Source organism: Aspergillus caelatus (assembly GCF_009193585.1).
Source record: "Aspergillus caelatus strain CBS 763.97 unplaced genomic scaffold BDV27scaffold_147, whole genome shotgun sequence".
NCBI classification, from domain to species: Eukaryota; Fungi; Ascomycota; class Eurotiomycetes; order Eurotiales; family Aspergillaceae; genus Aspergillus; species Aspergillus caelatus.
The window spans coordinates 62,992-83,604 of NW_022475410.1; the positions used below are offsets into that span (position 1 = coordinate 62,992).

Below are 20,613 nucleotides of genomic sequence, written 5' to 3' on the forward strand. Positions count from 1 at the left end.
AGACGCGGCTTCGGATCCATACTTATTATGTATTTTTGTTTCCTTCGAACCACGTTCAAATATTGTTTGATCAGCACTATTATGATCCTTCTATGTTCTCCTAGATCCTAGTGTACATGTCACTGGCAAACATACCTACTGCACAGTGGCTGCATCTGCTCTCTGCAAGCCATGATTATCCCATTATCTCCGAGAAGGAATATAAGATTCCACCCTTCGCGGATAAGGAAAAGAATTTAGCCCAGGAACCACAATCCTGCTTTGCCCCACCGAAATACTCCGCTAACAGTTCCTTGCTGGCGAATGCTGCCAAATCGCAACAGCCCATCTTTTACTAGTGCAAGCGGATTCCCGCCTACCGCAACTCGGCCACGTCGTTTGTTTCACCGTAATCTCCAAGCCCGATAACTAAGGTCAACTCGACATGTCTAGTGATGGGGAGGGTAGCTTCGAGTGTAAAACTGCGCCTTGCAACTATTGAAGATACTATAATAGAAAGAACTCGCATAAAAAATGTGTCCGATATAAATAGTTGCTCTCATGGGCACCAGACCACCTTAGATCTCCGGATATTCCGCTTAGTAATGTTGTCTTGTTTACTAAATTATCCCAGCATATAACAAATAGCATATCATAACGGGTTGAATAGTTTCTGTCTCTTGCATTCACTATGGATCGGAGACGTGCACGGATCGCCATCGTTTCTGCCACAATTCTATGATCCTGGCGCTAAAATAGTCTATTAATCCTCGTCCACCACGCAAGCATCATTGCATAACCCTTCAATTGCGGAGCCTACCTCTAATAATAAACACTTGCACTGACTCCCAGCATGAACTTAAGATCGACCATCCCATTGTAGTCCATAATCAGCCTCCTCCATGGTATCCATACGACCCACATTGACGTATATAAATAGTAGCCAAGTCTCACAACGGCCCGGGACCCATTCAGAAGCCGCGGGATAGGGTTTTCTAGAACGTTACGCTGTGACTTGACAGATCGGAGAGTCCAAAGCTCCACTGAGTTGCCCTAATACTGACCAATTTAGCTTTAGAACAGGAAGAGGATTAATTTGTTCATTGAGTCGGCAAGACTGGTGAACAATTAGTATCGAAGTCTAGACATGACATGGTCTTTCACTGCACACGATTAAGCTGTTCGCACAAATCAAGGTTATGTGAATGCACCACTGTAAGGTATAAGCAGGATCCCGGCAAATATATTCATATTATGCCAATAAAAGCCCTGTGCGCGGCTTCCTCGGGTATGCCTAGCGCCTAGACTCTGTGTTCTACAGAGTATAAATAGCCCTTCCGTACCTAGCTCCCCAGCTCGCATAGCGAGGGATCAAATTATCTATTTTCTGGCATATTCTCTAGATGGGACCACATTCAGCTTCATTGGGAATACCATTCAAGCGCAAATAAACCAGGATACAGGACAATGGGCTGAAATTGGACGTATTTTATGATGAAGGGTGACCATGTGTTCTCATAGAACGTGACTAACAAGTGCCCTTCTAACGCATGTTCGAGATATTCATGGTCTTCTCAGCCTGTACTCTACCACTTAGCATAGTGGTATTCGGCTAACTAGCTGTGGGTAAAATCACACGTACCGAGTTGTACAAACTGCCTAGGGACGCAAGGGGCAGTGCTAGACGTGCGAGTCGGTCAGCGTTAACCTCAAGTTGTCCTCTCAACACTCCTGGTGATAACTATTTAAAACATGCTGCATAACCAATATTGCCACGTTGTTCGTGCTGCTCATGAGAATGGTATAATAGGGGCACCAGAGACCCCATATTATCTCACCGACGCTGATCTTTTCTAAGCGACACAGCCCTTGCATTCACATCGCCCAACACTGACGACCATCTACATCTCTGACCAGAAACTCTCTACTACAATACCAGGCCTGGAAATGGACTTATTAGTTATCAGCACGTTAGCGAGGTGTCAGCAGCGATGCTGGGTTCTAATAATTCATTTATTATCACCGAAAGAGAAACTCATGTAGGATAAACCTTACCGCTAATATATATGACATGTCGCATCCGACAAACCGCTCACCGATCATTGTGACGAAGAGGCATGGTAGCATGAAAGGTCCCTACAATGTGGAGCCGCCAATGCAAGAATTTGCGTTCGTCTCCCAGCCACATGCATTTAAATCTGACTCGACAGAAATTGTTGGCTTTCCCATTTCTTCTTGTCTGATAGTTGCCCCACCCCCAACCTTTGGACTTATTTAAATGCCAGACTGCCCCGCCCTTTAACCAGGATCATTTTGACTCTACTGCAATCTATTTCCTAATCCTTGTACGGTTCTTGTCTATCCCCAGTCGCCAAGGCTGTACGGCATAATGACCGTGAATACAACACAAAGCACCTCGACCTCAGGATCCCCTCTCAGACTCGAGCACGCTACACCCGAAGACATTCCCGAGTTAATTGAAGTTTGGTATAATGCGTTCGATACCCCGGAGATGCTAGAAATCTGGCCGAACACCCCCGGAGTACGACAATGGTGGGATCAAGCCAACCGTCATGACATGCTACACAAGCCACAAGAGAAATATCTCAAGGTTGTCGATACAAGAAACGGTCGGATTGCAGCATACGCAAAGTGGTCTCTTCAGACGGCCGAAGAGCGTGGTCCTCGGTTTCCTCCATGGCACTCGGACATGGACCCTCAGCGTAACAATGCATTTATAGGAAATATGGAGACTGGTCGTGCCAGATTGGTTGGGGGAAAGAAGAATTTCTGTATGTCGAATTTCTCCCCTGAAATAGCTAGTGGAGGAATCGCTGACCTTGATACTAGATCTTGATATGTTGGGTACGCACACCGACTATCGGAAAATGGGTGCTGCTCGGATGCTAATTGGATGGGGGTGTCAAATGGCTGACCAAGAGGGTGCTTTTGCTTATATCGATGCCAGTGCTGATGGACGGCCGGTCTATGAAAAGTTTGGATTTGTGGACCGAAGTGACTCTGCAAGTGCGGCGGTTGGACTGGCGTCTATGGTTAGAGAGCCTCGAAAATGAGGACTTTGATTCTCATCGTTCAAGCCAGTCTCCAACTGTTAATGCCATGTTGTGAATCTTAGACTAGTAGAAACCCTGAATTTAAATGTTTAGTGAATACCAAAATAGAACCTGGTTTTCGAATGACGCCACGCTTATCAATAGCCCATGCAGAGTTATAGTACTTGACAGTTCCACCAAGCACTAGATCGTATGATCTTTCTGTTCACTTTTAAACTTCTCATTTCCAAATCAAGAGACTCTCTTTTCTGGAGTGCACAATTGTCGAAAACAGGTAATGGACGGAGTATTGAGGGTGTACTCTTTGCAGCGAGATCTTTTGTTTTCCATGGTCTAGTTCGCTGAGGACTTTCATGACTCAGTAATGCCCCGTTCGAAGTAAACTAATAAGCAAGCAAAGCATTATGCAAATTAGCTCTTGACAACTCTTGTATTGAATCTTGTCTACGCTAAAAGGGTATCTTGAGCCGCAGTATTAGGGTCAAGCAACCACCCATAACGGCACGCTTTAGCCAATTTGTAGAAAAAGTCTGCCATATGGCAAGATTTTTCACGAACTTGGTTAGCGTAGAAAGGCTTTCAGGTTAGTAACATGGATGTCACAAGTTCGAATGCGAACTAACTATGGGATCAGCCAGTCGGATGAGTCGAAGGTCCCTTTAATATTCAGTGGGTGTGAAATGGCCATCCCCTCTCTATCACGCGGAAGGTAATGGGGGGTGAGTAGTGCCGTGTAAAATCTCCCGTTCTAGCATTTTCAGACACCCACGCATTTAGGCTGATGGACAGATACTTTCCCTCCAAGTATCGTATGGGAAGCGATGACGCGATACGTATAGCCCTATTCTATGAGCCAATTAACACATTTGAAAATGTCTTTGGGTAACTTGAGTATCTTCAAAAGCGAACAGCAAAGCTACTCTACTGCAGAATTAGGTAGCGCCATACTAACGAGCATGAAGCGTATGAGAATATATATTGGAAAGTTTAATGCTGACCCTTTTTGCTTGATTTTGTCTACTATCTCCACTTCAGCGAAATTAATCCAATATGGTGTTTCAAGTTGCTTGTCGAATATATGCTAGACACCTAGCTGATATTCGGTTAGCTAGGATTGATAATAACCCTGTTCTGGAGGGGCTTGATTTATGCAGAGCTGTATTATAATACTGGGAAGATTCTGTTTATTGGATCGCACTCGGACTACGTGCATAACTGCCCTACACCTTTATTCGGAATCGTCAGGCAGGAAAAGTAGTTATGCAAGGCTGCGAGTCGAACCCAACCGACCCAGACGAACAGGCACCAGCTGTCATGCAGTTATTGGGTAATTATACACCGCTCTGCATCTAATCATTTTATCATCTAAATCTTAGGCCAGATATCCGATAAGCATGTGGGCACCAAAAACTCGATCTGCGTACTACTCCTGCAAGCCAACTCATATGGTGCACTTCTCTGAAGGACAATCCACCAATGCAAGCCAATGCATGACTCGCAGAATTCCGGAGATACTACGAACTTATTCAATGAGTTTAATCCCCGGCCCTCCTTATCAACGCTTTGGGGGCTCCAAGTCGGAAGATCGCAAAAACTACAGTATCAGCTGATAGGCGTATCGGGCATCTCTATGTTCGCTGGCTGGCATGCTTCATGGCCCTAATGTTCACCGCTTGATTTTGGCTGTTGCCGATTTGGGAAGTATCCAGTCACCACTGGTCGATGATGCTCGTGGTCCGGGGTAGTAGAGATAGTTAAATAGCGTTGCTTCTTTTCTGTATTCCATTGCTATCACACTGCAGTCATCTCACGGGTCTTTTCGCTCACGCTGAACTCATTTGAACTTCCTTTTCTTCTTTTCTTCTTTTCTTCTTTGCTTATTTGCTTTTTTTTCCTTTCTTGGCTTGATTAGGTTCCATTATACAGTGCTATATAAGCCAACCATGAAGCCGATTTCCGATATGCCCTTTGAAGCCGACAAAAGTATTAAGGTAATTAATGAGTTCATGAGGGAATACAAGAAGGATAAGGAAATCTACGCCTTGGCAGCTAAGAAGGCCGAGGATTTATGCGCAGAGGTCCTCAAACGTGAATCAGTGGAGTGTATCGTAACCTCCAGAGCAAAAGACCCAGAAAGTCTCGAGAAGAAGCTTCATGAGCGACTGAGAAAACGCCAAGAGACTGAAGCTAGTGCATGTAAAGAAAAGAAAGGCTACGGCAGCATCGACGACATTAGAGGTGACATCGCAGATTTGGCTGGGGTTCGGATCTCGCTCTATCTGCCGCGGAAAAAGTCCCATGTTGAGAAGATCTTGCGGAGGGAATTCGAAGTACCATGGAATCTCTCTTTGGGAGAAAAGGAGAATGCCCAAGCAACTCAACCTCGTTTGTTCCCGGGGTACTGTGCCGATCACTACCGCGTCTTCTTTAAGAAGGACTCGATGAAAGATAAAAGGCTCGACACAAGGATGGTTGAGATACAAGTGGTTTCTGTGTTACGGCATGTCTGGGCTCAAATCCAACATGACAGGGTGTACAAACAGCTTATCCCGACTACTGGGGAGGATATCCGGATTTTGGACGCCTTGAGCAGCCTGTTATACACGGGTGATTTTGTTTTGGACCAGCTATTTGACAGCCAGATTTCACGCAGTAAACCTGATGGTACATCATTTAAATCTGTGTATCAGTTAGGGTCTTTGTTGGGTCAGTGGATTGAAAACTTTCCAGAGCGCCAAGATGATAACCTTGGAGATGTTCAGTCACTTTTTACATTACTCAGGGCTGTTCGTATGAATACGCCCAAGGCGTTATGGGGCGCGTTGAAGAACATGGATATATCCCTCTCGCAGACGAGCGACTATATGGTTCTGGTCCCCAAATACGAACCGCTTCACCTCAGCATCAGCAACTACATAATGCACCGCATCATTTGGCCCCGAGATGACCAGTGCATAGTTCAGAACATCAATCGGCCCGAGCTAAAGACAGTCAACGACAACCGGTACAAGGTCAACGTGATCGCAAATGCATTTATATTGTTGGATCAATTATTCTCACCCCCGTCCGAGTGGTTGCCCCTTCTTTATCCCGGGCGGGATGCAAAGAGACAGGAGGAGGGAATTAAATGGATGTCCACGGGCAAGCCTTGGACGGTGTGTCATAGGACGATACCACTACACAAAGCCGACCAGAAGAATATAGATGTGCTGTGGCATTGCTTTGATCAGCATCACAAGGAACCCATCAGATTTGTCTTCACATTCTCCCGGATCTTAGTTGCGGAGGGGTTTTCGACGGATCGGACCCTGTTGGACAAATCTTTATCCCTTCTCATACACGCCATCGAAATCTCCGCAATATTTTCTAAAGGGTCATGAACCTACATACCTAATTGACATATCTCTTGCAGACAAAGATAACCTGTTACCGCTTTCAGTACTTTTGTGCCCTTGCTCATTATTACTTCAATGCAATCATGTGTTCACTTGAGACCTCCGCCACATACTAATTCCGTGGCCACTGTATGGACGTTGTGCTTTATGGGGGTTCTTCGTGGAAGTCGTCACGCCCGATGAACAGTACTTGAAAATCTCCAAGGAAATTGATCTCCCCGTAGGCCATGTGTGTCTACAGAGCACTGGCTTCTTTCTTTATTATAAGGTCGTATTTTGCGCAGAATCAACACCACAGTTGCAAAGATTCCAGGTCTCGGGTGTAGAAGTAGGATGGCTAGCTTGGGTCAGTTTACAGAGTGTTTCAAATCAACATTTCTTTTCTGTTTCTTTTTTTTAAAAAGAAAATAAGTTAATAAATAAAGAAAAAAGAAAAAAGAAAAAAGAAATAAAAATAAATAGATAAAATTTGTACCTAACTAGAGCAACCCAAGACTATTAATGAAAACCTCTATAGCTGAATGACGGTTCCTATTCATGTCTATTCATGTTTCTGTTGAAAATCATACACAATAGAATCCGCTAGGACAAAAGACCACAGGTACTGGATTGTCATAAACCACGACACAAAGGTTAACGTTTTGTGGAAATAGAAAAACAAAGAAACAACTACTGGGGGCTAAGACGGATCGGAGGATGAATTGTGGGAAACCAGAGCCTCCATCATCAATGTCATCTCAAAACGGTGGACATTTGCGTACTTTTTGTCGTCGCGGTCAGATTTAATGGTGACTGCAGAAAATACGGGAATAAAACACCCGCGGTTGGCGGTCGGACAACCAACCCTAATAATAAGTGGGCAGCCTCACTTCTGGTAAGGGAATAGCGGACTTCTGCCTACCGCGCGGCTCGTTATCCGATGTGATTCTGGAAGCGAGACAGAATTGTGACACATAGAAAGTAACTTAGGTCTAGCTAGACAGATGAATTTCATTAGTCGGTATGTGCTGTACGTACCTTTGAATGAGACTGATCCAGAGGTGGTCCGAACTCCCCGGCCTGATCTGCACCAACCCACGAGAGAAACACGGTAGTACCTTGCAGCTGGGCTATGAGGGTAGAGGTTTCTTGGTACATGCCTAAGGTAGCTCTGACCTTCTCAATCTTTCCTGTTCACCATCTTTTCCCGTTCCTCCAAATTTTGGATTGGGTAGAGTGTCTAGTAAGTTGACTGTAAGCAACGGGAGAAAAGAAAAAAAAAAAAAAAAAGAGAGAGAGAGAGAGAGAGAGAATCAATGAAAGAAAGAAAGAAAAAGAGATTGTCTTCTTCAAAGGAATGGTAAGTCCTCCATGCCGTTTCAACGCTCTAGGCAACGACTCCTTATTCGACATATCACATTTGCCGTGAGTCAGGGTGGCAGGACAACGAAGCTCGTTAATTGCCAGAATATAGGGATTGAAGCGTTTATTACTCGACCTCGCATACTGAACATCTCCCATTTGGAATTATTATGCTGGCCTAGACTCGAATGGGATGTGCAGAGCTTTGGGGCGGTGTGCCGATGTCTATCACTGTGGTTTATGGACAACCAATCTCTGAAGCCTCACCCTCCAATTGACTCATCATCATGCTGATCACAATTAATATTCCGGTCCGGCTGATCATTTTTGTTTCATAATAGATTCCGTATTCAGGCGTCCCGCTAGTGAGTATCGAAGGGTCCGCGGATGCCAAGCTTATGCTCTAGCTAAAGGATCGTTGTGCATACCTGTCAGAGAAATCCTGCAGAGGTTTGTATGTGTCTGACCGCATCCAGTGGATGTATATAAGCGAGGTGCGTTCTCCTGGCAGTGAAAGGTGGATATCATTCTACTTATTCAAGAACGACGTGAAACAGGCAGAGCGTGGTTATCTTCACTTAGATATGGCCGACCTTGAACAGAAATCCCCAGCCCTCCCGATGCAATCGCAAGCACCGAAAAGCTCTGGTAAGTGCCATCTTGTCGGCATTTGAATCATTTCCCTTGAACAATATCATGTGAGCCTTTCGAGATACTGTAATAGTCTGACAATAATTCTTCAAGGATACCCCGTACTGGATATCCTCCACATCCTCGAAGAAATACGAGGACATAAAAACACCCTTTCTGCGAGCGATCGACGCAAAGTCCAGGAAGCCCGTACCATCGTTGAAGAACAAGGACTCATCGGCAACAAGAGAGATTTCCATGTTGCAGGGCTCATGACGTTTATCCGGGCTACACAGCCGAGCATTGAAACTGGGACAAGTTTATGGGGAAAGTACAAATCCAGTGAATTCTGGGCTCGAGCAGAGACTAGGGCTGAATCATGGCGATAAATGGGATTAACAACCATTCTAAGTCTACACTGCCATCTGCTGTTTTATTCCGTGCATGGTCAAGCTGGCATGATGTGTTCTGCAACTGGTGTAACACTTTATTTTATTTTATATTATATTTTCTTCTCTTTTTGATCTCTATGTTGTACCCATTGTGTCTCTAGGAACATATTTAGGCGACTGCTTTACATAATTACATGGCGTTAGGATATTCAATTTCTTGCTTTATTTTCCTTTTCTCTCCGAAGCTGTATCTTAAGACATCGATACTATTAAAGTACTTCTGTGGGGCGTTGAGTCTATGTAGTCCCCCAATGAAAGCAGGAAGAGGCTGCCAAGTATATCCCCAGATAATTCGGGTTTAGCGATTGGACATGGTTATTTACTCCATACAAGGGAAATGACGACTAGCATTTTGGAGGCCTAGACCGACAGGGTTACAATGCTGTAGCCTAGTGTGGCTGCAGTTCTTTGTTTATACCGTCAACCAACTAGATAGATACTGGCTACTAGTGCTGATATGGTATACTTAGGGGGCCACTAACCCGGTTGTTAGTACAATCTTGGGTACAAAGTAAGCATTTGAGAGGTAGCCCGACGGACTCCGGAAGGCCTAGGGCCTATCGCAACGTTTCCAGAAAGCTTATCTCCAGCCTCGCTATGCTAAACTGTTTGTTCTTAAACCCGCAGGGCCCACCGATTTAGGGTAGTATCTTTACCACTTCGCGCCATGATGTTTCTCAACCTGGCACTGTGCGCCCTGCTCGGTGCCGCCACGGCGCAATTTCCCCCCACGCCTGAGGGGGTAACCGTCGTCAAGTCTAAGCTACATGAGAATGTGTCCATATCATTCAAAGAGGTAGATATCCCACTTGAAAGAGCATAGCTGTTCACTAATTAGTAGCCCGGAATATGTGAAACAACACCTGGTGTTCGGTCGTATTCGGGTTACGTTCATCTGCCCCCCGGTTTTCTTGCCGATGATATAGGGGACCGACAAGATTACCCCATGAACACGTACAGTCGTATTCCAAAAGTCAGTAACGAATGCATAGAGACCTAATTGCATAAATAGATTTTTCTGGTTCTTTGAGGCGCGCAAGGACCCCAAGAACGCGCCCCTCGCTATCTGGCTCAATGGCGGTCCCGGTGGCTCCTCGTTCATGGGGCTTCTCGAGGAACTGGGCCCTTGTTCCGTGGCGTCGGATTCCAAAACCACAGTTATAAACCCCTGGAGTTGGAACAATGAGGTTAACCTCTTGTTTCTCGATCAACCTATGCAGGTCGGTTTCTCCTACGATGTCGCCACCAACGGTACATTAGTCATGGACTACGACGCGGTGGAAACTATGATCGTGCCTGGGGATTTCTCGGTAGATATACCCGAATCTAACTTCACACACCGTGTTGGTACATTTGCGAGCCAGACGCTATCACAAACCGCAAACAGCAGTGCGCTTGCGGCTCATGCTTTATGGCATTTCGCGCAGACTTGGTTCTTCGAGTTTCCTCATTATAAGCCTGTTGATGATCGAATTTCTCTGTGGGCTGAGAGCTATGGAGGTCACTATGGTCCGGCGATCTTCGGCTTTTTCCAGGAACAGAATGATCGGATTGCGAAGGGGACCGCGGAAAAGGGCGCGCAGTATCTGCATCTCGATACGTTGGGGATTGTGAATGGTCTTATCGATGCTGTAGTCCAAGGAGAATCATATATTACCATCGGGTATAACAACGTATGTTTCTTCCTGTCGCCCTACGCGTCGTCTATAAGAGGAAACGGCTTGGAACTATCTATTCTGATATTTGCTTATATAAACAGACATATGGCCTACAAATATTCAACCAGTCTCTATATGACTCGCTAATGCACGAATGGGCTCGTCCCGGCGGTTGTCGCGACAGAGCGATAGCGTGCCAAGCAGCTTTGAAGGACTGGGACTCTGCTTCTCAGAAGGGAAACATATCCGAGATATGCAAAGATATCGATCTAGATTGCGAGGGAGGCGGTACTGCTCAATACCAACAACTGAACGTATGTGCTTAGGTCCTTAAGCCCCGACGATAGTACTAATAGTTTCTTCTGGTTGGATTAGCGCAGTTGGTATGACATTTCTCATCCCAAAAATGACCCGTTTCCAGCTCACCGTAAGTCCAACCACCCAAAGCTATCTTGCTGTTGACTCTAATCCCAATCGAAACGTCCAGACATGCTGGGCTATTTGACCCAAGAGTCTGTACTAAAGGCCCTCGGCGTCCCTGTCAATTTCACAGAAGCTGCCCCCGTGGTCCACAAACAGTTCGAGAAGACCTATGAGTATACATTTCCAACTACCTTCTTCATGACCAAGTAATTACCATAGACTACTAACATGGCCCAGCATCACTCGCGGCGGATTCCTCGACTCGATAGCCTACCTTCTCGACAGCGGCGTGAAGGTACACATGATGTACGGCGACCGCGACTACGCCTGCAACTGGATCGGCGGCGAGAAGGCCAGTCTGGCAGTGGCATATTCGCGCGCCGCAGAGTTCGCAAGCACCGGGTATTCCCCATTAGTCACGTCCGAAGGTATCAAGGGCATGACTCGCCAGCTGGGCAATTATAGCTTCACGCGCGTCTACCAGGCAGGTCACGAAGTACCGGCGTATCAGCCGGTCGCGGCATATGAGATCTTTATGCGTGCCATGCTGGATCGGGATATCCCTACTGGACTACTAAGTGTTACGGAGGAGTATAAGACAAGTGGGCCGAAGGATACGTGGCATATTAAGAATATTGCTCCGCCAATGCCGGAACCAAGGTGCTATATCTTGGATCCTGGGACGTGTCTTCCGGAGCTTTGGGAGAGGGTTGTGGCTGCGAACGTTACTGTGAAGGACTTCTTTGTGGTGGAGGATGGTGGTAATGATGGGAAGGTCAGTTGGCCGCAGGATAGTAGCCAGGTGGTTCTTGGTGGGAAGTGAATGATTTGTGCGAAGAAGATCAAGTGTTTGTATGAATCGAGGAATATCATCTAAGGTAGCAAAGTGCTCAATGTATCGTGTCAGCAAACATGTGTGGTCAGTAACACTGCCGGGTTTAACGAAAATCTTCAAGGTCAGCCGAGACCACGCTTTATGAACGCACTCTTCGACCCCCGGGAACAGATTATTCTCGCATACACGTTTGCTTAGGGTATCTCTTCTTGTCGGCTTTTTTCTTACTCTTTCGTATCCTATGATAGTCTGGATCACCATGGGAAATAGTTGCAAACCTTTATCCGATTTCTAGAATCAGTTCAGTGGGGTTAGCGGGAGATATATCGAGACCAACACATTCTTCATGGCAGCAGGTATTATCAACATGGTCAATGATACAGTGGTACTACTTGTATCCTTTCCGCAGATCGCTAAGTTGCAAATGAAAGTGTCGGAAGGAAATTGCCATTTGTGGAATTCTAGCACGCATTATCCAAGGAACCTAGTCATAACATACATCATTGTTCGAATCCAAGATTAACATTCTGTGGGAAGCAAAGTCCCCAACCAACTCTTCAAGTCTTTAAGCGAGTGGGCAGCAAGCTGAGTTCCCCTTCCAACAGAGTCAAAAAAGCAAGCATGTGGCACATCAACCCCTACACTCTCAACCTACCACCTTATTGTAAGGTACCAACCTGACCAATATTTCCATTAAGAGGGTGTCCCAATTTTGTATAAAGGAATATTCCATTATAAAATGAGGTGAGCACTACCGCCAAAATAGCAGAGAATTAGCCAATGAAACTCGCATTATCATCGCATAGACTGAACATACTATAGGTTGTTTCCGGGTCTCGCAGCAGCATCTGCAGCTGCGTCCTGCTCTGCCTGCATTTGTGCAGCGGTGACGGCATTCCGGACGACCTGCTGAGCGACCTGCTGAGAATCGCGACGTTCCAAATGATTCTTCAAGGCTTTCTAGACATGACTAAATTAGCAAGAGAAGGCGTAATACGATGTAAAGCTCATACCACAGCATGTACATCACTGCTGGAAGGGAGTGCTGCTGCAGTGGTGAGTGCAGCAAGAACGGTAACAGAGATAATCTTAGGAAAATGCATGGCTACTGGTAGATGATAGCTTTGGAGTAAGAAGGCTGGAGATATTATGGAACTGAGTGTGAGATGTCTAGATATTAATCAGGAACCCGCGTACTATCCCCTTCGAATACGCTTAGCCTAATTAGGGATGCGGGACAAGAATGAAACCATACCAACTTTGTTTTGATATTTCAAACTGGAAACAATCTGAGCGGAATCTCACTACTAGTGATGCCTTTACTTTTAGCACGGAGCGGACCGGAGTACTTCCCGGATGCATCAACCTCCCAGATTTGCTCCGGAGTATATGCTTGATCCCACACGTCTTCTACTTGTGGGATCAACCAGTACAAAACCTGAATTCAATTACGTGTCAATTATGAGTTTATGCTCAAGAAAGGTTCATGACCGCGTTACAAAGTCATATATATGACCATTTCGATCTTTGTACTCAAACATTCTGTAAATATTTATAACCAAGCGCTTAGGATGCATAGTTAGGTAAACGATCTTGCTAATTCAATATCCACATACTGTGATGGGTCAGACTAAATTAATGGAGCTTCTACACTATTATTCCTGGGGCAGTAAAATGAGTTATATGGGAACAATGGTACATCACGACATAAATCATGTACATTAGAGACTACGCCATATACTAGAATATTTATGGTGGTATTTATACTTGCACACGACCCAGCTATTATTTGCTAAATATCTGATGCCAATATATGGACCTTGCGAAATCCAAGCTGCTCAACCGACAGCGTGCTTGACTATGTTTAATAATCGAGTCGTGAGTGATTCTTCAGTTTCATCACGTGGATAGTGTCCATTTTATAGATAGGAATCATCACCCCTAGCCTTATTCGGTGCGGAAGGGTGTGTTGTGTCGCGACTCAAAAAAAACATGTCCCTATTTCCCAAGTTACCACTGTCCCTGTGAATTGGGCCAGCGGTGGCAATATGCCCATTCTTTCCCACCCAGGCCCGTCCTTGTAACCCGTCTTTAATCTCATGAATCCATGTCTCTACCTCTTGGAGTTTATCTACATCGATACTGTCAAAGTGTAGACCATCCTTCATTGCACGTAGAAGAGTCCATACAGCTTCTCGTGGTTCGTCGACTCTCACTGACACTGGTCCAGGTTGGCTGGTATCCACTAAAGAATAGACCTGGTCGTTGACACAGCACAAGTACTGAATTACGTCGAATGCATATTCTTCGCAATTAGGCCTATCACCATACCCCCTTCCATGTACTTTTTCAGGAGTGCATTCATTACAGCCATCAGTATGTTTCTCATGTCTCCTCATCACATATTCTTCATCACCCCGTGGCTCCCTGATGATGCCGGGGCTTACCGAAGGACCTCCATCTATGTCCGAACCAGTTGGCCTTAAGGCAACCTCTGATTCCGCTGTTGGAAAAGTCTGTCTGGGACTGTTTTCATGCGTCGGGGGCGCTTCTCTGGGCCTCCTAATCGTAGGCTCAAGGTTTTCATGTGGCTCTTGTTTAGGGCTCATTTCAAGATATATAGCAGAGGTGACAGTGATGTACGAATATGAAGGATGCTAGGAACACTTTCATTTGTCTTTCTAGGCTGGGTGAGGGTTGGAACTTATATTCATTCCGAATCCTTTCAACTTGGATTGCAGATGAGACACTTTATTCCGGTGGTCAGACCCTAATAGAACTTCATTACCAGATCTTACAGTACTAAACTATATCGACTGCCTTCTTAGGAACGGACTCTCGCAATATACCGCTCTGTTATAGCCTTGGGCTTCAGCAGTTGATAAAATGTGATCCAAATACCCGTAGTCTGAGCGATAAGAGCTGCTTGTCTGCTGGAAAGACAAAGAAAGGTGTGATAGACCAAAGCATTACGTGGTTCTCGTAATGTTGTTCCCGAAGTGGCGAAACGAGGCAATAACCAGTCCGTTGTCCAAAAACATTAGGTAAATATATAATTGGATGCTAAAATGTTGCTTGACAGTACATATGACCGAGCACGAAACGCTAAAGTTGTTAGACACGCTACACTACTTCCTAGAATGAAAAGAATGCAGATGAGATGGGGTTATCGGACTGCAAGGTGTTCAGATGAAGGCTGTGGTATACTAGGTCTTCATTGTAGAGGTGTTGGTAGTGTATAGCAGGAGCCATTTGTCGGCATTGAGACATTTTACAACCACTACCATCACCGATATCGGCCGGATGGTGTAGTTGGTTATCACGTATCCTTTACACGGATAAGGCCCAGGGTTCGAACCCCTGTCTGGTCATATCTTTTTCTCTTTCCTTTTTTATCCTCACTATGGCGGTGCTTTTTGCTACTTAATTTCAGTATGAACATTTACTGCACTTGTTGTCGTTGCCGTCCGCCAGATAATTTACACTCCTCCTCTTATTAGCGTACTGTTCTTCGGCGAAACCAACAGAAGTGCAGTCAAGCAGACAGGTAGTTCATTGCAGAGTATATTATTATTATCGATACATAGGACAATTCATCAGTAATCGGGAAATCCCGTGCTCCAGGGTTGATATATAAACGAAGCACACCCTCCAATATGAACAATATTAAAAATAAAACTAGGTAAATACCCTCAGGACAAACGATACCAATTTCAGGACACCTAAGCCACTGTATCGCGATGTGATCTATATCGCTCTGACACAGTTATGCCACCGTCAGACTTCCCCTCAACATCGGCTCCTTCCAAGGGGACAGAACGATAGCCATCAGCGGCAGAGTTAAGACCCTGAAACATCGAGCTCGGTGGCACTTCATCGGCCCAATTCGTCGACACCCCCAAAGCCCGATACGCAGCCCCATGCAATCCCAATGTCTCCTCGGTTTGCCACTGCTCTCGCAAATACGCCCGTTTCCCACGCTGTAACAACCCCACACAGGTATCCAAGAACAAGCCAAGAATGATTATAATACCCCCGAGGGCAAGGATCAGGCTCATTCCCAAGACCGATAAGCTCTTGTAGTCTCCCGAGTTGTGTACGAGTTGGTTTCTACATTGGGATTTGGCCTCGGGCGTAGTGGGTGGGCTATACTGCCATGGGGAATCCTCGCCTTCTTTAGGGGAGTCGAAGTTCTGGGGTTCGGTCGCCCATTCGACGGCCCATGCTTGCTCCTTGGCAAGGGAAAGGGCAAACCAGTTGGTGACTTCGATTTGCCATTGGTTAGGGGGTACGGAATACTGGTGTCCGTTGTACAGTTTTTGGCCGACTACGGGATGACTGGGTTAGCTTTGCTTTTACGGTTTGGGCGGTGCGGAATACGTAGAGGGATTCTGGGAACTTACTGTCTAGTGCTGAACCTCCCCGCCCTTGAACCGCTTGATACATAGAATGTAGGTGCGACATTGTCATGAACCGCTCCATGGTCGCGAGTTGGTCCCCATTGAAATAAACGAATCGATCAATCATGTCTTGGGCAACTGAGTTTATGCCTCCCAATTTGCTGCATGCCGTATCGCCCTCGCTGTTGGGGTTGCAGAATTGATATTGGTCGATGCACCCCAGCAAGCTGATAGTGTAGTCCCCCGTATATACATCGCTTCCGTTAAGCTTTTCGTGAGCTGCTATCCAAGGATCGTCACTTGGCGTTCGATAATAAACATCATTTTGCGTGAGCATCATTAGGGTGATATCTGAGTCAGTTTGGTTCAATTTTGGGTCGGGATACCACATATTTCCAGTACTGTGGAGAACGCCAGTCGGGTCGGCTTGTCCATAAACAGAACTATATCCTTTGTTAGATTGAAAATAACGATTTCAGAGTCCTCGGTAATAAAGCCTCCCTACCTCAGCGAGTACGCATGCATCCTGTCAAAAGCGGAGCGGACAACATAGGAGAACGTCCAGTTATTGCCAACCTCAACCAGCTGCGGCGTGAGACCCGCGTTGACATAAACAACTGTACCCAAGCCAGGCTCATCCCTATCAGTACCAAAATCGGCGCCATAGATCGGAGAACAAGTAGTGAGTCGTCGAAATTTGATTCGGTTTTCGGGCGGGGCGTTGATCCCAAAATCATTATGTGAATCCAGCAAGCCCGTGTCCATTGCAAAAGCAGACTGGTCATTGAACCTGCACAGGCCCTTTGCGAACGGGCAGGAAACATTTTGCTGGGTCGTGAAAGGTAAGCTTTGGCGAACGTAAGTGCCGCAGGCTAACGATGAACTGCCGTGGTAACATTGCTTCGCATAGGCTGCCGCCTGCTTTGTATCTTCCAACATCTTGGACAAGTAGATTCCACCTGTATCCACTGCTGCGCTTGATTCAGCTCCACCGCAGTGGGGACCTAGAATGATTGTTGTGTTTCCCGGGACTTTGGTCACATACGAGGTGAAGACACCTGAGACTCCAAACAATGCTACGTTGAGGAGTGCTAGGAGCGCTAGGGGAAGAATCCGGAGTAGGCCTCGAGGTGCTTTTCTACCGGCGTTCCAGGCCAGCGTTGTGAATGCCCATGCTGCTGCCGTTCCTGACCCGCTATTTCGAAGGATCACTTGGCGACTGTGATGTAGGAAATCTCGTTTACCCGAAGTGGGGGTTGTGTTGGCCTGGTGTATGATAAAGCAGAGAATCCGCCACATCATTGTTCCCGCAAAGGACACAAAGATGGCCAGGAAAGCCGTCAACAGTCCAGCGTATTCCTGGGGTAGGGTGAGAGTGGCACCGCGAATCTGGCCATGGGACCAGTTGGTCCAGACCCCGGTGTAGACAACATTTGCAGAAGACATGGTAAGTATGGACATCAACTGCCCACGGGGGAGATGGAAACGCAAACTGCAGAGCTCCAGCTTGTGGGAATTCGGAGTGTTATCTAAAGCTCTGCAGCCCAATCATTGCAAGGGCCGGTAAGGCTACTCCCGCTAATCGAGCCTTCTCGTATTTGCATTTGAAAACACACTTCGCGGAAGTGGTCGATCAGGGTTCTGATTGCGCCTTGGGGAGCCGAGCTGCATGTTTAGCGTCCCCAGGGCTCGTGAGTCGCGCAATTTGCATCGAAAGCGGTTAGCGGGCCTTGGGCGGGTTTTCCCGAACTGAGATTAAATTCCGGGCCAACCGAGGGTCGATTATTATCTTGCCCTGGGTGGGTATTGGGCCCATAATATGATGGGCATCATGAAATTTCATACACCATGTCATGGGGTTTGAAAGTTGGATGGTGCTTACCACATTTCCATCCTCCTTCCAACTGGCCCCCGAGGCTGCGAATTCACGGACCTTTGATCCGGGGATGAGTACTGACTCAGGCCTGGCAAGGAGGCGTCCTCGCCTCATTGCGAGACCACAAAAAGCAGACTGAGCAGCCAAGAATTACTTCAGACAAATTAAGATTAGTCTAAACTTAAATATGGTTCTTATGGACCAATCATCATACTCATCAAGCAAAAGTCAGGTCATGAAAACTGTGGGGTGGACCACCTGGCAGCTATTTTACCCTAATTATGCAGGGGTGGTTCATACAGTACATAAAAGCATGCCAGTCGACACCCTTATTAATCTCCGAGTACTTCGCCACTAGAGGTTAATGTTATTCGAGTCTCCTCTTGTCGCAATTAAGATTGAAGTAAAGTATCAAGCTCGCAATCCTGCCCAACTTGCTAAATGCAAACTTACGTAGCACGGGAAGTGAGTACCAACCGGACTTTGTTTGGTAATTGTTCTAGATTGTTTGTTAAGTGCTATCCCGAGCTGGCTATCCCTTCAGGCAGATTTCCAAGCGAGGAAAGGGGAAAGACCATTGAACTGCCAAAAGAGGTTGTATGAATCCTTATTCCTTTGCTGGCTTCTATATAACTATACTATTATTGTAGCAAGTACCGATATGTTAAGCATTATTACATGGTGAGACTAGCAATCACTATTATTTATAGTTCTTTTAAGCCATTGGCTTGGGTCTCGAGATCGCCGGGTGTCGGGTCCATTATATATTTCCATTAGTGCATTCCTCTTTCGCGCTCTTCTCAATTTACTCTTACTGGATTTATAGGAGTCTCACAGTCCATTATTTATAGATATTCTATTATCTACTTCTCTTTCTCTTTTTGAACTATACATAGTATCTATACTCATTCCACCTTTTCTTCTTTCTTTTCTTTTTCCATTTTGTTCCCCTCAATTACAGCGGAACATTGAGTCCATTGAAATGAGCTCGACAGTTGAAATAAACTACCAATAACACTCTGTGTTAGATATGGTAGAATGCAGTGCTAAGGCTAATGGGTGAAGTGACGTGGAGGGCTTAATGGCCATGGTTGGCTGCTTCTTATTTGTGTAGGCAAGGCACGTTACACATATAGTCAACAAAGAATAAAGTATGCCTCGTGCTAGGATCGATTTTACCCCATAGTCTCGTGGTAAAATGTAATGTTAAGCGGGTAGACTCCTAAGGAATGCCAACGACCTGGAAAACAGAACATGAGGCTCGGATGGAGTGAAAGTCTGATTTGATAGATTAAACGATACAAAATAGTTCCTGGCAAACACTGTCTTGACCCAGTACGACTCCCGAATATTCCCAGCCGGACATGAACATATAATTACATTTCTTCAACCTACACTCCACCCTATATCACGTTAGTTTGTTAATCCAGCAGCGCTGCAGCAACCAGAGCAAATTTCACTTGGGTACTCACAATATCTTATAGCTTCTTGCACACCTTCGAATACATGTTAAGGTATTTCGGTATGACCTTTTCCCACAAATCATCCTTCTCAAGGTATGCTAGCTCTTTGGCGCACATTGGTTCCGTCACTAATGGCATTAAGCTGCCAATCTTACCCATTACAACTGGCATGAGATTGCCTTTGAGGCAATTGCCAAATCTCGCGAGAGTCTCTGGATTCTGGCAGAGGTGGCCCTTGCCCAGTATTTTCCCACAATCTTGCTTAATCACTTTCGCAACGTCCGCCGCTAATCCTTTAATGACTTTAGCGTGCTGTGGTATGCCCATATCCTTCATAACCTTCTCAATAAGCGGATGGATTGCTTTAGTCTTTGCCCACTTATCGTAATGGGCAATGACTGGCTTGCACCCCTTGTCGCAGACTTCAGTCTTGAATTCCTTGAAGATGATGTCAGGTTTATTTCCAAGGGCCTCCTTCATCTTTGTACATGATGGACCGACGAATGCGTGGCCGAAATCGACCAGCAGAAAGAGCCATAAAAGAGATAGAAACGAAATTTGGAGGCGCATTTTGTGGGAGTGAAAATAATATCGGATGGAGATTGTTTTGGATATACAGCAATAGATGGCACGAACGGCGGCCCTTAAATATACCGACCTACAAAAAAAAATATATAGAATTGGATATGCACAAAAAAGGAAGTATTCAATAAAGTGCCTATCACTCAGAACTATCGATGTATTATCGATCTTACCAAATAGTCGACAGATGTTGATCTCTGATCTCCGGAATCCTAGTTCTGACTAGGAAACGATCTTCCAAGGGACCCACTAGCCGATCAGGGTTCGGCCTCTTTACCTACGTAGATCATGTATTACATGGGCATTACGTAGGCCGTGTAGACCGCTAAATAGGAAAGGTAGACCTCACATGGCTGTGGTTGCATGCATTCTTCAGGATTAGGCGTAGATCACCATACAAAACTAAATTGCGCACAGCTGAAACTTTTCTTCCAAAGGTCTAGGCCAACTATAAGAAGTAAATTAGAAATGATCATCAATCCATAAGATGAAAACACAAAAATCA

General features: G+C 45.7%; 8 protein-coding genes and 1 non-coding gene across 9 annotated transcripts; 5 read left to right on the forward strand and 4 right to left on the reverse strand.

The window, feature by feature from the left end:
- Positions 1-2,290: 2,290 nt before the first annotated feature.
- BDV27DRAFT_166332 (GNAT family N-acetyltransferase) lies at positions 2,291-3,053 on the forward strand (the record flags this gene model as incomplete). Its single annotated transcript, XM_032074165.1, has 2 exons — positions 2,291-2,771; positions 2,830-3,053. The coding sequence occupies exons 1-2, from the start codon at positions 2,369-2,371 to the stop codon at positions 3,051-3,053; spliced, it is 627 nt and encodes a 208-aa protein (XP_031925346.1). The 5' UTR covers positions 2,291-2,368.
- A 1,961-nt stretch (positions 3,054-5,014) lies between these two features.
- On the forward strand, positions 5,015-6,433 carry BDV27DRAFT_147140 (uncharacterized protein; the record flags this gene model as incomplete). The annotated part of the gene is made up of 1 exon (XM_032070693.1): positions 5,015-6,433. One exon carries the CDS (start codon positions 5,015-5,017, stop codon positions 6,431-6,433), a length of 1,419 nt encoding a protein of 472 aa, XP_031925347.1.
- Positions 6,434-7,515: 1,082 nt separating this feature from the next.
- BDV27DRAFT_19838 (uncharacterized protein) lies at positions 7,516-7,877 on the reverse strand. The gene has a single exon (XM_032075980.1). The coding sequence runs from the start codon at positions 7,838-7,840 to the stop codon at positions 7,622-7,624; it is 219 nt and encodes a 72-aa protein (XP_031925348.1). The 5' UTR covers positions 7,841-7,877; the 3' UTR covers positions 7,516-7,621.
- A 128-nt stretch (positions 7,878-8,005) lies between these two features.
- On the forward strand, positions 8,006-8,885 carry BDV27DRAFT_131794 (uncharacterized protein). Its single transcript, XM_032067715.1, has 2 exons — positions 8,006-8,437; positions 8,534-8,885. Exons 1-2 carry the CDS (start codon positions 8,269-8,271, stop codon positions 8,806-8,808), a joined length of 444 nt encoding a protein of 147 aa, XP_031925349.1. The 5' UTR covers positions 8,006-8,268; the 3' UTR covers positions 8,809-8,885.
- A 535-nt stretch (positions 8,886-9,420) lies between these two features.
- Positions 9,421-11,975, forward strand: BDV27DRAFT_131796 (Alpha/Beta hydrolase protein). The gene is made up of 7 exons (XM_032067716.1): positions 9,421-9,667; positions 9,713-9,825; positions 9,884-10,544; positions 10,631-10,843; positions 10,905-10,956; positions 11,017-11,125; positions 11,190-11,975. The coding sequence occupies exons 1-7, from the start codon at positions 9,539-9,541 to the stop codon at positions 11,773-11,775; spliced, it is 1,863 nt and encodes a 620-aa protein (XP_031925350.1). The 5' UTR covers positions 9,421-9,538; the 3' UTR covers positions 11,776-11,975.
- A 544-nt stretch (positions 11,976-12,519) lies between these two features.
- Positions 12,520-12,890, reverse strand: BDV27DRAFT_159936 (uncharacterized protein; the record flags this gene model as incomplete). Its single annotated transcript, XM_032072954.1, has 3 exons — positions 12,520-12,538; positions 12,605-12,747; positions 12,801-12,890. 3 exons carry the CDS (start codon positions 12,888-12,890, stop codon positions 12,520-12,522), a joined length of 252 nt encoding a protein of 83 aa, XP_031925351.1.
- A 2,194-nt stretch (positions 12,891-15,084) lies between these two features.
- On the forward strand, positions 15,085-15,158 carry BDV27DRAFT_t155. The gene has a single exon. It is a non-coding gene; the product is annotated as a tRNA-Val (tRNA).
- Positions 15,159-15,317: 159 nt separating this feature from the next.
- BDV27DRAFT_131797 (uncharacterized protein) lies at positions 15,318-18,110 on the reverse strand. Its single transcript, XM_032067717.1, has 3 exons — positions 16,693-18,110; positions 16,191-16,630; positions 15,318-16,114 (listed from the first exon to the last, which is right to left on the reverse strand). The coding sequence occupies exons 1-3, from the start codon at positions 17,646-17,648 to the stop codon at positions 15,510-15,512; spliced, it is 2,001 nt and encodes a 666-aa protein (XP_031925352.1). The 5' UTR covers positions 17,649-18,110; the 3' UTR covers positions 15,318-15,509.
- Positions 18,111-19,541: 1,431 nt separating this feature from the next.
- On the reverse strand, positions 19,542-20,096 carry BDV27DRAFT_159938 (uncharacterized protein; the record flags this gene model as incomplete). Its single annotated transcript, XM_032072955.1, has 1 exon — positions 19,542-20,096. The coding sequence occupies one exon, from the start codon at positions 20,094-20,096 to the stop codon at positions 19,542-19,544; it is 555 nt and encodes a 184-aa protein (XP_031925353.1).
- Between the last annotated feature and the right edge of the window lie 517 nt (positions 20,097-20,613).